The 14,783-nt window shown below is 43.1% G+C and overlaps 1 protein-coding gene across 1 annotated transcript in view; it reads right to left on the bottom strand.

Annotated features, from left to right (window-relative positions):
- OPHN1 (oligophrenin 1) overlaps window positions 1-14,783 on the bottom strand; it is a 234,600-nt gene that overhangs the window by 86,534 nt on the left and 133,283 nt on the right. Inside the window, exons 7-9 of the mRNA XM_033945796.1 lie at window positions 9,036-9,140; window positions 5,956-6,085; window positions 2,834-2,934 (exon numbers count right to left, since the gene is read on the bottom strand). Coding sequence (XP_033801687.1) covers window positions 2,834-2,934; window positions 5,956-6,085; window positions 9,036-9,140 — 336 coding nt within the window. The remainder of the gene's footprint in view (window positions 1-2,833; window positions 2,935-5,955; window positions 6,086-9,035; window positions 9,141-14,783) is intronic.

Raw genomic sequence — 14,783 nt, 5'->3', positions numbered from 1 at the left:
GAAAAGGTAAGGGAAAAGGAGGGAGAGAAATGCACGGCTGGCCGCCGGGAGGGAGCTGCTGGACCGCGTGAAGGGTGCTGGGGATGGGGGGATGGAGAGGAGAAGGCGCTGAAGACGGGGACGGTGACGGGGCAGTGAAAGAGACATCAGGGACGGGGACGGGGTGGTGAAGGGGACGGCAGAGACAGGGACGGGGCGGTGAAAGGACCAGCGGGGACGGGGCGGTGCAGAGGATGGTGGTCCGGGGACGGGACGGTGACGGGGACAGAAATTTTCCCAGTGTCATTCTCTACTTTGAACAGTTTAATGTCATCTGCAAATTTAATCACCTCACTTGTTGTTCCAATTTCCATATCATTTATAACTATGTTAAATAGCACCGGTCCCTTTCTACAACTGCCAAAGGTGCCCATACACCAGCTACATTTAACTACACCTTCCAGTTCTTAAACTGTCCTCATGAAAGGCACCATTTGAGCACAGAAATGTGCAGAATTCTTCAGAAAATTACTGAAATCAAGTTTATTTGCTAGATTTTTGGGAAACTAGCCGTCGTTTCTATAATTTGAAACTTTGTAGATCACTGATGTTGTTTTGGTCTCTTTATTCATTGTGAATCGCACAAAACAATTTTTGCAGTCTACAAATGAAAATGTTATGTTATAATATATCCATCTTTAAAGAGGGCATAAAAACCCCTAAATCCAGCTCACAGGGAGAGCACCTATACCGGTTATAGAGAATTAGAGAACTGTAGTCGATAACTAATCAGTATTACCCTGGGCCGACAACTCATTGAGGAAGAATCAGGAATAAGACCTGCATGAAAATGTAGGCGAAGATCCCTGAGACCCCCCCCCAAAAAAAAAAAAAAAAGTTATATTTCTAAGAGAGACATTGTGCTTATGAATTCAAGTTTCTGGACAATCATATTTCTCCTTGTCAGCAGGAGACAATATGCTCTATGAGAGATTCACCTTTGCTCTAGCAACTGGCAGAGATCTGCTGACTGTGACGTCATTGGATAAGCTCAAGCAACAATACAGGATAAAATGTCCTACCAAAGAATTATCAGAACCATTGACAGAACTACAATCAAGCTCAGAACAGAGGGGGGGGGGGCCTTAGTATTAAAAATGCAGTGTCAGGGAAATAGAAAGGTCAGTTTTGACACTAAGAACATAAGAATTGCCTCTGCCGGGTCAGACCAGAGGTCCATCTCGCCCGGCTGTCCATTTCCGTGGCGGCCCATCAGGTCCATGTCCTGTAAGTGATCCCTTATATCCCTCAATCCTTTTTATCCTTCCTTATCTATATCCTTCAATAACTTCTTCTTTCAAGAATTTATCCAATTTCTCTTTGAAACCCTGTAAAGTACTCTGTCCTATCACACCCTCCGGAAGCGCATTCCAGGTATCCACCATCCTCCGAGTGAAAAAGTACTTCCTGGCATTGGTTCTAAACCCATCCCCTTTTAGGTGATGTCATGCTTCAATATGGCTCCATGATAAGTGTATAGACCATATAGCCAATAGAAATGATGCATGTGACAAACCAATGGAAAGTGAGTATGTAATCTTTAACAAGTTGTACCCTAGGCTACTGAACTAAAGTATATAAGTGGCATGCCAACTGGCATAACAGAGAGAGGATGGATCCATGAACAGAAGCTAGACACTTTGTATGTATGTTATCCTTTTAGCCCAATGTGCTGTACTTTGTTGTTTCATGTTGTTTCATGTTGTTTCATGTTGTTTCATGTTGTTTCATGTTGTTTCAGTTTATTGCTAATAAACTGATATTATATACAGCAACTGGGTCGTTGCAAGGTCAGTTTATGAAAAGATCTGCAGCCTGTCTTTTCATCATGAATGGCAATCATTAGGCTAATGCCTAAATGAGGCCACCCCGTACATCATTAAATCTCTATAATTTTCATTTATAATAATACATAAGAAATTTCAATTCGAAAACATAAAGGTACTCCTCTCTGTGAGATGGGATTTTGGCTTCTAATCCACAGATTTCCCTTGTGATTTTCATCAATGAAAAAATAACACAAAAAATAATAGCAGTAGTGAGTATTTATATGTGCAATTAAAAAAAAAACACAATATATAATAAAAAAATCCAGGCTTATCTGAATCCAAAAAAGGATTGTGGTTACTGCCCGACCAAGCTCCATTTCGTTGCCTTCATCAAGGGCAGAAACGGATTTATCCTTTTGATATCATAAACAGGCAACCATTGTTTGGATCAGTTCTTGCGCCCGTTTTGAATTGTAGTGTCCTTGAATGACACTATATATATATATATATATATATATATATATATATATATATATATATATATATATATATGTATTTTTTTTTTTTTTTTTTTTTTTTTTAATTTTTTTTTTTTTTTTTAATAGCACGTATAAAATATCAGCTGCTATTTACGATATAGTACCTCGAACTGTATGTATATTTTGATAACAATTTGATAACTTTATGTAGCATGGATAATTTTTTGTAACATATTTAAATACACAAAATTCTACATAACAATATGAATAATAATAATAATAATAATAACAACAACAGTTTATATACCGCAGGACCGTGAAGTTCTATGCGGTTTACAAAGATTAAAAGATGATACAAATTGATTGAACTTAACAGAGGTGAAAGATAGTGGTTAACAGCTCAAGGGAACAGTTATTGAAGAGAAAGAGTTGTATGGGTCAGCTGTCTAGATACTTCAACCTGCCAGAACACAATTAATGAGGATTCATCGAGATACAAGATTGCACATATCACCCCAAAAATGTAGCAATATCTCACTCACTCACCTGTTTAGCCCCAGGCTTCTGGTCCACAGAGGTCATAGTTAATGTTCTGCCTTCCTTCTCATATTTGCAGTAATATTTTGCCCAAGATATACCCAGAGCCCCTAGCAGGACACAGATAATTCAAAGTCAGCAAAGAGAAAGCAGGAACAAGGTCAGTTTTCTAAATACAAAGGTGCTGAGTCTGGAAGTGTGCATAATTTTACACTCCCATATGGAATGCAGAAGAGCGTTTCCGTGGGTCTCCTTTTGAAGGGCTCAGCCTCAAGAAGACGGCACTTCAATGAAGATCCCCTAATGACCTGTAATGAGCCTCTATTAAAATTGCTCAGGCCAATGGTATCCAATGGTATCCACACTCCCAAAGTAGGGTTACCAGACGTCTGGATTCCCCCAGACATGTCCTCCTTTTGAGGACATGTCCGGGGATCCGGATGGCTTTTCAAAACCCGGCACTTTGTCCGGGTTTTGAAACGCCTCCTCAAATCATGTCAGGTGAGGAAAAAGTCCGGATGCCATGCGTGACGTCATTACGTAGCATCCACACATGTGCAGACTTCTTCCCTGCTCGACAAGAGCAGGCAGTGGGGGGTGGGGCTAGGGTGGGACTGGGGGGCGGGATTAGAGCGTTATAGGGTGGGGATGGGCGGGCCGGGGACAGGTTTAGGGGCCCGGATTTTCCGATTGGAAAATCTGGCAACCCTAACCCAAAGGGTCCGAGAAGAGGTCAAACATGGTGTGGAGAAGACTCTTGGAAATCTGAGGCAATTTATTGAAACCTTCTAGGCAGGGTCACCCTCTAAGCCGAACGGGACTCCTCCAACCGCATTGCTGCTGCGGGTGGGGGCTGCTTCAATATTGTGTTTGCAATGGCTAGATACAGGCAGATTCTCTGGAGTCCTACAGGGTTTGCTGATGGAGAAACAGCGCCCCCACTGGCAGGACTGTAGATGAAGGACTCGCGCTCAGGATCAAGGGAACAGTGGACAGAGTGAAGGCACTTGTTAGGACAGTTATTGGTGCTCTACTGTAATTTTAACAACACATTAGGCATTGCCACTGTTAGTGGCCAACAGCGACATACATAGCTGTCAGTAGTCACTTGTGGATATGTGGTTTAGAAGGGATTGCGAGGGTCAGTTAGACAGTGTGGGAACCAAGAAAAGGTTTCAAATCCCTGCTTTAGGCTCTTTGGCTCTCTAACCACTGTGAGGATCACATTGCTTTACACTTGAAGATTAGTGGAATTGATGATTCTCGCGATACCCAGTACTATCCGCTCCCTGAAGGACCGTACACTGTCCCCAGTTCAGCTGGGAGGTAATGGAGAGATGACCTTTCCTAGGATGGGCTCAACAATATTTCATGGTGTGCCAATGTCACCTTAAATAAATACAGGATTGTTTATAGGAAGAAAGGAGGAGACACACTCGGGGGGTGTCCCCCCTTGCCATATTCATGGGTTTAGGATTCATGAAATTGGCTATTCGCAAGTCTCTAAACCACTCCACCTCCTGGACCTCTCCACACCTTACTTTTAAAACCCGGTGGTCTAGCGGCAAAGCAAGGCAGCAGCGATCTTCCTACGCTCCTGCCTTGTGCAGAACCATGAACAAAAATGGCTGCCACGAGTTTCAGGTTCACTCATAGACCACTAGGTTTTAAAAGTAAGGTGTGAAGAGGCCCAGAAGGCGGGAAGGCAGCGAGGGTGGTTCAGAGTTGGCCCTAAAGTTATTCACAAGGGGATTGTTCTCTTAACCCCCGAGAATAGGAAGGGGGGAGTGTATATTGGCATAGGGATGTACAATTGAAGAATTATATGATCCCCGTAAAGAAAGAAATGCGTTTATTGGGAATAACATTGGATTATCAATGAAAGAGCAAGTAATTCAAGTTGCGTAGTCAGCCTTTTTTCAGTTGCATTTACTAAAGAGATTAAAACCATTATTAACTATGAAAGATTTCCGAGATGTTTTTGCAAAGCCCCAATACTCTTCAAGATCGATTACTGCAATGTATTATATTTGGAATTACCAAAATGTAAAATGCAGGCATTACAAAGAATCCAAAATGCTGTAGCTGGAGAAGTAACAGGAGTAAATCAATGTGTTTTGACGACACCAGTATTGAAACTGGTTGCCAATTGTTTGGAGAATTCGCTTTAAGGTGTTGACGATTGTATATCATGTACTCTAGGATCAAGCACCTTGGTACATGAAACAAGTACGTCCGTTTATATTCCTAGAAGAAATCGAAGATCTGAAACGTCAATGCAGTTACTGGTTGAAAATGTTACATACGTGACAACAGAACAAGTTGCTTTTTCAATTGCAGCATCAAAAACATGGAATAAGCTGACAGAACAGAATCGGGAAAGAAGAAAAGCAAAAACTTGCCTCGGGGAACACAAACACACAAAGAGGCAAGCGAGATGTCTAAAACCAACCACGTGCGATATATTTATTAGCCCATAAAACAGTCCCGAGAAGAGAGGAACTCTCTTTGGTTATTGTCCCAACTAGGATCCCAGTTTCGGCAAATGCCTTCCTCAGGGGACTAGTAAGGTGCTGATAAGGCACATACAGAAGTAAAAGTAATCGTCTCGCCGTGACAGCAAAGAAGGACTGTTTTATGGGCTAATAAATATATCGCATATGGTTTGGTTTTAGATATCTCACTTGCCTCTTCGTGTGTTTATTCAATAAGCTGCCAGATAACACGCAGTTATATAAAAGCTATGGCCAGTTTCATGAGGCACTTAAAACATATCCATTGTGCAGGAATTAATGTGTTAATTTATTATTGACATCGAGGAGGAAATATGTGTATTTGGGGAAACAAGAGAAGAAATGATCTGTAGTAAATTAGTTGTATTTTTCCGGTTTTGGCATTTGATTTTATATTTTTATGTAACTCACTTAGGTTTTAAGCGGGTGATAAATTTTTAAAATAAATAAATACAATTCTCTAATGGAATCTTGGTGCTACATTCATGGCATTGGGGTGTCTTGACTGAAGCACCAATTTATAGACTCGCCTCAAGAGACTTTCAAACACGTTAAGTCAGACCCCCCCCCCCACTCTCCGCGTGACCACCACCACATAGGCTAACAGCAAAGTCTTACATTTCTCTTGTGAGTATAGATAACCCTCGATGGTCGGCTGTCCGGGGAGTTTGCAGATGAGTGGCGTTTCCTTCATTCTCTTCTTCAGATCTTCGATCTCCTCTCGAGTGCTGGTGAAATGGTTCCGAGTCTGCAAGACAGAACCATTTCCTAAACCTCTCCTCCTTCCAGCGCTCTCGCTCCCTAGACACAGGGCTTCCAATCTGATGCAGGGGCTTATTTAGGGGGACAGGAATTGGGACTTGTATACTGCCTTTTTGTAATTATACAACCACATTCGAGGAGCGCAGGGAAAGGGGAGACATGATTGAGACATTTAAGTACATCACAGGTCGTGTCGAGGTGGAAAACGACATATTCTTTCCCAAGGGACCCTCGATCACAAGGGGGCACCCGCTCAAACTCAGAGGAGGGAAATTTAATGGTGACACCAGGAAGTATTTCTTCACAGAAAGGGTGGTAGATCACTGGAACAAACTTCCGGTGCAGGTGGTCAAGGCCACCAGCGTTCTCGACTTTAAGAATAAATGGGACATCCACTTGGGGTCCCTACGAGGGTCGAGTTAAGGTACTAGGTCATTAGCACTCAGACCTAATGGGGTGGGTCAGTAGAGTGGGCAGACTTGATGGGCTGTGGCCCTTTTCTGCCGTCATCTTTCTATGTTTCTTCTATGTTTCTATGAAGTGGTTTTACATACAGATACTTCAAGCAGTCACTGCACAAGCCTATTTCATAAAAGTTGGAATATCACACAAACTGCATGCGGGTGAAAGAGACACGCACACGGCTGAAATGACTTTCAAACTGGGGTTTGAGCACAGGAGGGAAAACGTGCGTAGTTTATCCAAAAACTAGGTGCAATTCTAGGCCCCCTTTCCCTTCGCCAATATTTATTTGATTTTTTTTGATCCATCCTCCCAAAGGAGCTCAGAACGGGTTACTATTCAGCTATTTCAAGCATTTTCCCTGTCTGTCCTAGCGGGCTCACAGTCTAATGCAGTGTTTTTCAACCGCTGTTCCGCGGCACACTAGTGTGCCGCGAGATGTTGCCTGGTGTGCCGCAGGGCCGCCGGGCCCGGAGCTGACAGGGGGCCCGAGGCAGGGGCACCAGTAGCTCGCCAAGGCAAAGTGAGTCGATCACCCAGGACTCACTTTGTCTTGGCGATCTAATCTATCGAGTCGATAAGTCTTCTCCCCGACGTCAACTCTGCAGTCGGAGAGGAAGTTCGGGCCAGCCAATCGCTGCCTGGCTGGGCGGAACTTCCTCTCCGATTGTAGAATTGACGTCAGGGAGAGCATGCGTCGGCGTCGGCTTTGGGGCCTGTTATCCATTGGTGGGTCCTGTTCCCCGATGGCAGCGGCAGTGGCAGTGGCTTGGGCAACGGCAGGGAGAAAGAAAGAAAGGGGGCAGGCAGGGAAACAGAAGGAAAGAAGAGAAACAGAAAAAAAAGAAAGAAAGGTCAGGGAGAGAGGAAGAAAAAGTTGGGGGAGGGAATGAGGTGTGGAGGAGAGAAAGCATACAGGCTGATAGAAGGGAAGAAAGATTGGATGCACAGTCAGAAGAAGAAAGTGCAACCAGAAATCACCAGACAAGGTAGGAAAAGTGATTTTATTTTAAATTTAGCAAAGTGGAGGCAGTATTACCACAGTTTTCAAAGGAATTTGCCCAAATAACTTAATAGTTAACTGGGTAAATTCCCAGAGATGAAAACTTCCCTTCACTTACTATGCACAGTTCTGAATTTATATCTGCTGTCTATATTTTACAATATGGTCACCTTTTACTAAACCGCAATAGTGGTTTTTAGCGCAGGGAGCCTATGAGCGTCAAGAGCAGCGCTGGGCATTCAGCGCAGCTCCCTGCGCTAAAAACTGCTATTGTGGTTTAATAAAAAGGATGGAGGGTATATTTGTCTATTTTTGTATGCTATAAAAACCAAATACAGAGAGAGACTGAGAGCTGTTGACGAAGAGCTACGTGTGTGTCTTTCTTCAATTCCAGCCAGAATATCAGCTTTGTGTTCAGCCAAACAGGCCCAGGTTTCGCACTGAATAAAGTATTTTATAATTTTTATAATTTTTATTTCGTAATAAAGTAATTATAAAATACTTTCTTTGTGTTTATTTGATTCCTATTCAAGAGAATTACTTTATATATAGTCAATATAGGCAGAGAGTTAAATTTTTTAACATTTTCTAATGGTGGTGTGCCTCGTGATTTTTTTCATGAAACAAGTGTGCCTTTGCCCAAAAAAGGTTGAAAAACACTGGTCTAATGTACCTGGGGCAATGGAGGGATTAAGTGACTTGCCCAAGGTCAGAAGGAGCAACATGGGATTTGAACCCTCACCCTCAGAGTGCTGAGGCTGTAGCTCTAACCAGTGCGCCACACTGTGCAAAAGCACATGGGAAGGTGGTTTCCAGGACAAGGCAAACCCCATGTGTAAAGTACTGGGCATAGTTTTAAGAATTTGCTGTTGAAATACACATTCAGGCTTTCTAATCTCAAATTTTCAAAGCACGGTCGAGTAAAATGGTGTGGTAGCCACGTTAGTCCACTTTTAAAAAGGAAATATAAAAACTTTAAACTTAACAAAGCAAAGGAAATAAGATGGGATGGTTGTAATTTTTGCAATCTATAAAACCGATCACTGGTGCTGTGACCGATTTGAACTATTCTGTGCACTGCGTGAAAAGGTCCTTCTTGTCCCCGTGGAAACTTCCCAGAACGACTCGCTGGGTAGGACAAGCCGCCTCTCACACAGCTCTGTCTGGCCTCACAAAGTCCTTCTGTGTAGCGTTCCAGGTCAGGGGCGTTGGACTGCAATCCTGGAAGTTTTCAGACTACCCCTTACGAACATCCATGAGAGACATTTGCGCACGCTGCCTGCGCTGCATGCAACCGTAGCTCACATATACTCATTAGGAATTTGCTGCCCTCCGGGACTGTAGTCTGGACCCCCCCCCCCATCCCATGGGTTCCTAGACAAAAAGTCACATTGCACAGTACAGTGGACTGCAAAGAGAAGGGGGAAGTGATGCGGAGGGACAGAGACGCTGAGCTGAAGGAAATACTTACATTTTGCAGGCTTAGCTGGAGCTGTTGTTTGTAAGGCAGGAAATCCTGAGTCAGTTCAAAAGTCAGGTTATTGGCCGTGAAGAGGCAGTGAAGGAAGGTCAAAACCTGTTGAGAAAAGAAATGTACAACTTGCAGAAGCGTTCAGACAAGACACGGCAGAAGACGACACAGGAACAACGCCTGCGACCGAAATTCTCTTGCAGGTTATTACAGACGCCCCGGGTGAGTGCTCAGAAGAACGCCTTTCTGGTGGAGGCCCAAAATCTAATACATCAAGGAGCCATAGCGTTGTGTGGTGAAGGTTTTATGGAGTAGGTCACCAGGTCTTTCCCCAGTCCGCAGCATTTAGCCACACGACCACCGCAGTTGGTATGTCATGTGCTGCCACCCTCCCTGGAAGGCAAGATTACCAGACAGAAACTGACCTATTTTGGGCACGTGATGAGGGCGAATTCATTAGAAAAGGAGGTGCTAATCGGAATGGTCAATGGTAAAAGGCCCGTTGGCTGGAGACCATCAAAGAATGACAACGGGAATGAACGTGAAGCAATTGAAAGCAGCTGTGGAAAACAGGGAAACATGGCGAGGACTGGCCGACGGAGTATCCAAGGGTCAGACACGACTGAATGGAGAGTAGTAGTAGTAGTAGGGGAGAGTGGCACAGTGGTTAAAAGCTACAGCCTCTGATACCAGAGCTGGTATTGTGATGTCATAATGCCTCATTCCACCAATAAGAGCCAACCTCATCAGTGATGTCACAATGGCTGGACTGTCCTATACTTGGCTCACTTTCACTGCATTATGATTTCTAGAGTGGTGCAGTGGTTAAAGCTACAGCCTCAGCACCCTTAGTTTGTGGGTTCAACCCCACGCTGCTCCTTGTGACCCTGGGCAAGACACTCAATCCCCCACTGCCCCAGATACATTAGATAGACTGGGACAGACAGGGAAAAATGCTTGGGAGCCTGAATAAATTCATGTAAACTGTTCTGAGCTCCCCTGGAAAAACAGTAGAGAAACTTTAATCAATAAATAGTCCAAAAAGCCGGGGCCCAAAATCTGCTCCTAGCATACTGTGTCCTCTCACTGGTGATGGCAAAGCGAGAGGCGATACCACTGGGCGAGTCACACAGGGTGCAGTGCTGACTGAAAATAAAGCCCTGGTGAACTTTCCTTGCCCAGAGTTTGTTCCTGGTATCTCCTTTTGCCCGTCATCGGCCTCCTTTTCCCCGTTTCCCTGTTTCTCCTACCATCTCTGAAATGTTCCTTCTTTCCACTCCTCCCTCCATAATCCTCCTTCCCATCCAGTGCCGGATTTAGATCTTGGCAAGGCCCTAAGCCAGGGGTGTCAAAGTCCCTCCTCGAGGGTCGTAATCCAGTCGGGTTTTCAGGACTTCCCCCCATGAATATGCATGAGATCTATTTGCATGCGCTGCTTTCGTGGTATGGTAACAGATCTCATGCATATTCATTGGGGGAAATCCTGAAAACCCGACTGAACTGCGTCCCTCGAGGAGGGACTTTGACACCCCTGCCCTAAGCTAAATAAAGCTTTGAGGCCCCTTGTTAATAAGTTACAACATAGCGTATACCCTAGCGACAATGAAAGTATCTCCAGCTCCCAGAACTTTTTTGAGGCCCCCTAGCTGTAGCTTATTTAGCCTACAGGTCAATCAGGCACCGTTCCCATCCTGTCACCCTCACTGCTGCTTCCTAGTTTCTCAGCTTCTCCCGTCCAGCACTTTTCCTATCTTTCAGTTTCCCATCTCTGAATCCTTCCCGCATTTTCTCTCTCTCTCAGCCTTCCTCTGCCGGGGGCCTCGATATGCACCTCCGACAGGCTAAAGGACCAGGCGGTGCATCCTGTCGCCATAGCAATCTGATTGCCAGGGATTCTACTTCGCTGGAACTAGCGGATAAAAGGGAGCAGTGCTGAACCTGGGCGAAAGAAGGACAAGGTGTTCGATACTGTGCCAGTCACCTCTATTACATGTGATTAGTGGTAGGGGGCATTTTTTAACCTGTGGGGGTGAGAGGGAGCAGAGCAGTAGATTTTGCTATTGATTTCATATATTTCATGGCTTTCAGTATCACTTCCAGTGGCATAGCATGGGGGATGGGGGGGATGGAGGGCACCGTTCACCCTTACTGTGCCACTGATCACCTCCAGGCCAATGACTCACATATCTGTCTCTCTACACTTGAAATCTCAAAAGACATTCAACCCCCGACGCTGCTACCTGTACGTCTCACCGTCATTTAAAATTAAACCTAGGCAAGACTGCCCTCTTCCTCCCCGTCTCACTGGCTCGCAACTTCTCTCTCTCCTTCTCTTTAAATATCCGACAGAATGCCAAAACCTATTGGTCCTTTCCGAGGGCACCGCCAAGACCTTCATCCATATCCTCATCGCCTCTCGCCTAGACTACTGCAACCTGCTTCTCACTGGCCTTCCGCTAAACCATCCCTCCCCCCTTCAATCTGTTCAGATCTCTGCCGCAAGTATCTTTTTTTCTTTAGTACTATGCATAGAAAAAAAAAAAGAACTCCCTAATCAATAGGAAAGTAAAAATACAGAGAAAATAATAAATTACAAAGTAAATTCTAAATTAAAATAGAAAAAAAAGATTATAAAAAACTTAATACAATTATAAATGCAGCAACTGCAAATTTCTCTCCTAACGTTCGTACCAATATGATACTAAATATCCCCAATTGAAAAGAGCAATTAAGAGTACGCCAATCCGATAAGATAAAAGCTGGTTTACAGACTTCTAAATTTAATATAGAATGCTGGGCCCTCAACAATTAACCATAAATGATATGCCACCTCTCATGAACAGATCAATCACTTAAACCAGCTGAAGAAATTTTGAGATTTCACAAAAAGATGCAAATCACTCCTTTTGTAAGCTGAAAATATTCTTCACAGAGCCATCAGAAGCGGCGCTCCAGATATAAAAGATATCAATTTAAGGCGCTTTTAACCCCTGTTGCTTCCTCATAGGTTCATACATCACTAAGTTGATATATTATTTTTATTAGCTTATACTTAAGAATCCAGCTTTTAAGCTTCAATGAGTAATTTAGTCGAGACTTATCTTGGAAGTCCTGGTTCAAAAATTAACCGATACCAGGAACCGCAGAACGCCAACGCTGACATGCATGTTTCGTGCAACGATACTGCTTCAGGGCGTGGCCATATAATTTTCAGTTGAACAGCTTCTTAAACATGGCGGGTACCAACGCTGATCCGAAAAGATACGTTTTTAACAGACTTCTAAATTTAATATAGACGGCTGGGCCCTCAATGATTAACCATAAATGATATGCCACCTCTCATGAACAGCTATAAATGATGTATTTTTAAACAATCCTCTACTTGGGAACTAATAATCTTAACACATCCTCACCACTTCCCCAGTATAACCCATTCTTCAAACACAACTTCGTCAGAGCTTTTTTTGGGGCCTCAGTACCACCACTCCACCGCTGTCAAAATTTCTTTAGCAGGAAGAATTACGTGAGAGATCCTCACTGGCCCATATTATTCATTTAAATATTAAATATAAGGTGCTTTATTATTTCATGACAAGCATATCGAAGCAATTCACAGAAAGGACCTCCACCAATTACAGGAAAGAAACTAGAGCACACAGACAAGAAGGAAAGGAAATAGATCATTTAAATGCAACAGCCAACGCTTAAAATGTAATGTAATGTAATGTAATTTATTTCTTATATACCGCTACATCCGTTAGGTTCTAAGCGGTTTACAGAAAATATACATTAAGATTAGAAATAAGAAAGGTACTTGAAAAATTCCCTTACTGTCCCGAAGGCTCACAATCTAACTAAAGTACCTGGAGGGTAATAGAGAAGTGAAAAGTAGAGTTAGAGGAAAAATAAAAATAAAATAAAATATATACCGACAGGCAGATAATGTTGAATATTGACTGCTAAATAAGTATTTTAGCCATCTTAAGTTTTACCAGTGGCTTTATACGGCGTAGCCTACTGGTTAGACTACCAGCTACTAAGCCGTGAAGTCAGAGTTCAAATCCTGGTAATGTTATCTAAGGGCAAGTCACTTAACCCTCCATTATCTCAGCTACAAAATTAGGGACACGAAAAATACCTGCTGTACCCTAATGTAGCTACTCTTAGCTGGCACTACTGAAAAAAAGCAGAGCTAAATCCAAAATTCCTTTCTTAAAAGTTGACGTGTCATATTTTTCAATGGATTACTCCGATCCATTTGTACAGAAACGATAAAACAATGGCTTCATACCTAGGTGAAGTCCTGGACTCCACCCCAGAAGAAAGATGTTCAACAGCCATGTTTCTAATCATTCCCATAAGTGGAACTCCCTATTCCCTTATTTGTCCGGCTTTGAATAGACTGTAAGCTCTGTCCAGCAGGGACGGTCTCATGTTTTCCTGTACAGCACTCTGTTTGTCTAGTAACGCTAGAGAAAGAACCCACAGAAGCTTCTTCTCTACCGAGGGGAACTCCCAGAATGCTTTGAATCATGATTTGATAAAAAGAGGCCAGACAGATGCCAGGAGATCATCTTACCCATAGAGGGGAGTGTGTGGCCCAGTGGTTAAAGCTACAGGCTCAGCACCCTGGGGTTGTGGGTTCAAACCCACGCTGCTCCTTGTGACCTGGGCAAGTCGCTTAATCCCCCCATTGCCCCAGGTACATTAGATAGATTGTGAGCCCACCGAGACAGACAGGGGAAAAATGCTTGAGTACCTGAATAAATTCATGTAAACCGTTCTGAACTCCCCTGGGAGAACAGTATAGAAAATTGAATCAATAAATAGTGTGAAAAGCTTCAGCCTCTAATAACCAGAGCTGGCATTGTGATGTCATAATGCCTCATTCCACCAATAAGAGCCAACCTCACCAGTGATGTCACAATGGCTCCATTGTCCTATGCTTGGCTCACATTCACTACATTTTGATTTCTAGAGTGACACAGTGGTTAAAGCTACAGCCTCAGCACCCTGAAGTTGAGGGTTCAAATCCCCACTGCTCCCTGTGACCCTGGCCAAGTCACTTAATCCCCCCATTGCCTCAAGTACACTAGATAGATTATGAGCCCACCGGGACAGACAGTGAAAAATGCTTGAGTACCTGAATAAATTCATGTAAACCGTTCTGAACTCCCCTGGGAAAACGGTATAGAAAAAATGAATAAATTAAAAAAAAAAAAAAAAGAAGTAAAGAATACTTTATATAGCACCGATCATTTACATTACATTACATTAGTGATTTCTATTCCGCTTGTGCCTTGCGGTTCTAAGCGGATTACAAATTAGAAGATATCTGGACATTACCAGGAGAATTATATAAAAAAGATTCATGTACATTACATGATACAGTTGAGAATTACAAATTAGAGGATATCTGTATTTATCCAATGGAATTACATAGTAAAGATTCAAGTACTTACAGGAAACAGTGGAGAATAACAATATATTCGGGATAACCTAACATTGAAGGGATAAGTTTATTGGATACATGTGGTAGATGCTTATTTAGCGGTCTGGATATTTTTTGGTTGGTATGATTCGAGGAATTGACTAGTGTGTTATTCACAGGGGAGAAAGCATGTACGAGTGGGAGGAGATTAGTGAGTAAGGACGTGTTTTTTGAATAGAACTGTTTTGATTTATTTTCGAAACACTTTGATGTCTGTTGTTTTGATCATCAGTTTGGTGATGGTGGGGTCAATGTTC

Source organism: Geotrypetes seraphini, chromosome 5 (genome assembly GCF_902459505.1).
Source record: "Geotrypetes seraphini chromosome 5, aGeoSer1.1, whole genome shotgun sequence".
In the NCBI taxonomy this organism is placed as follows: Eukaryota; Metazoa; Chordata; class Amphibia; order Gymnophiona; family Dermophiidae; genus Geotrypetes; species Geotrypetes seraphini.
This window is presented reverse-complemented; position numbering and strand designations above follow the sequence as displayed.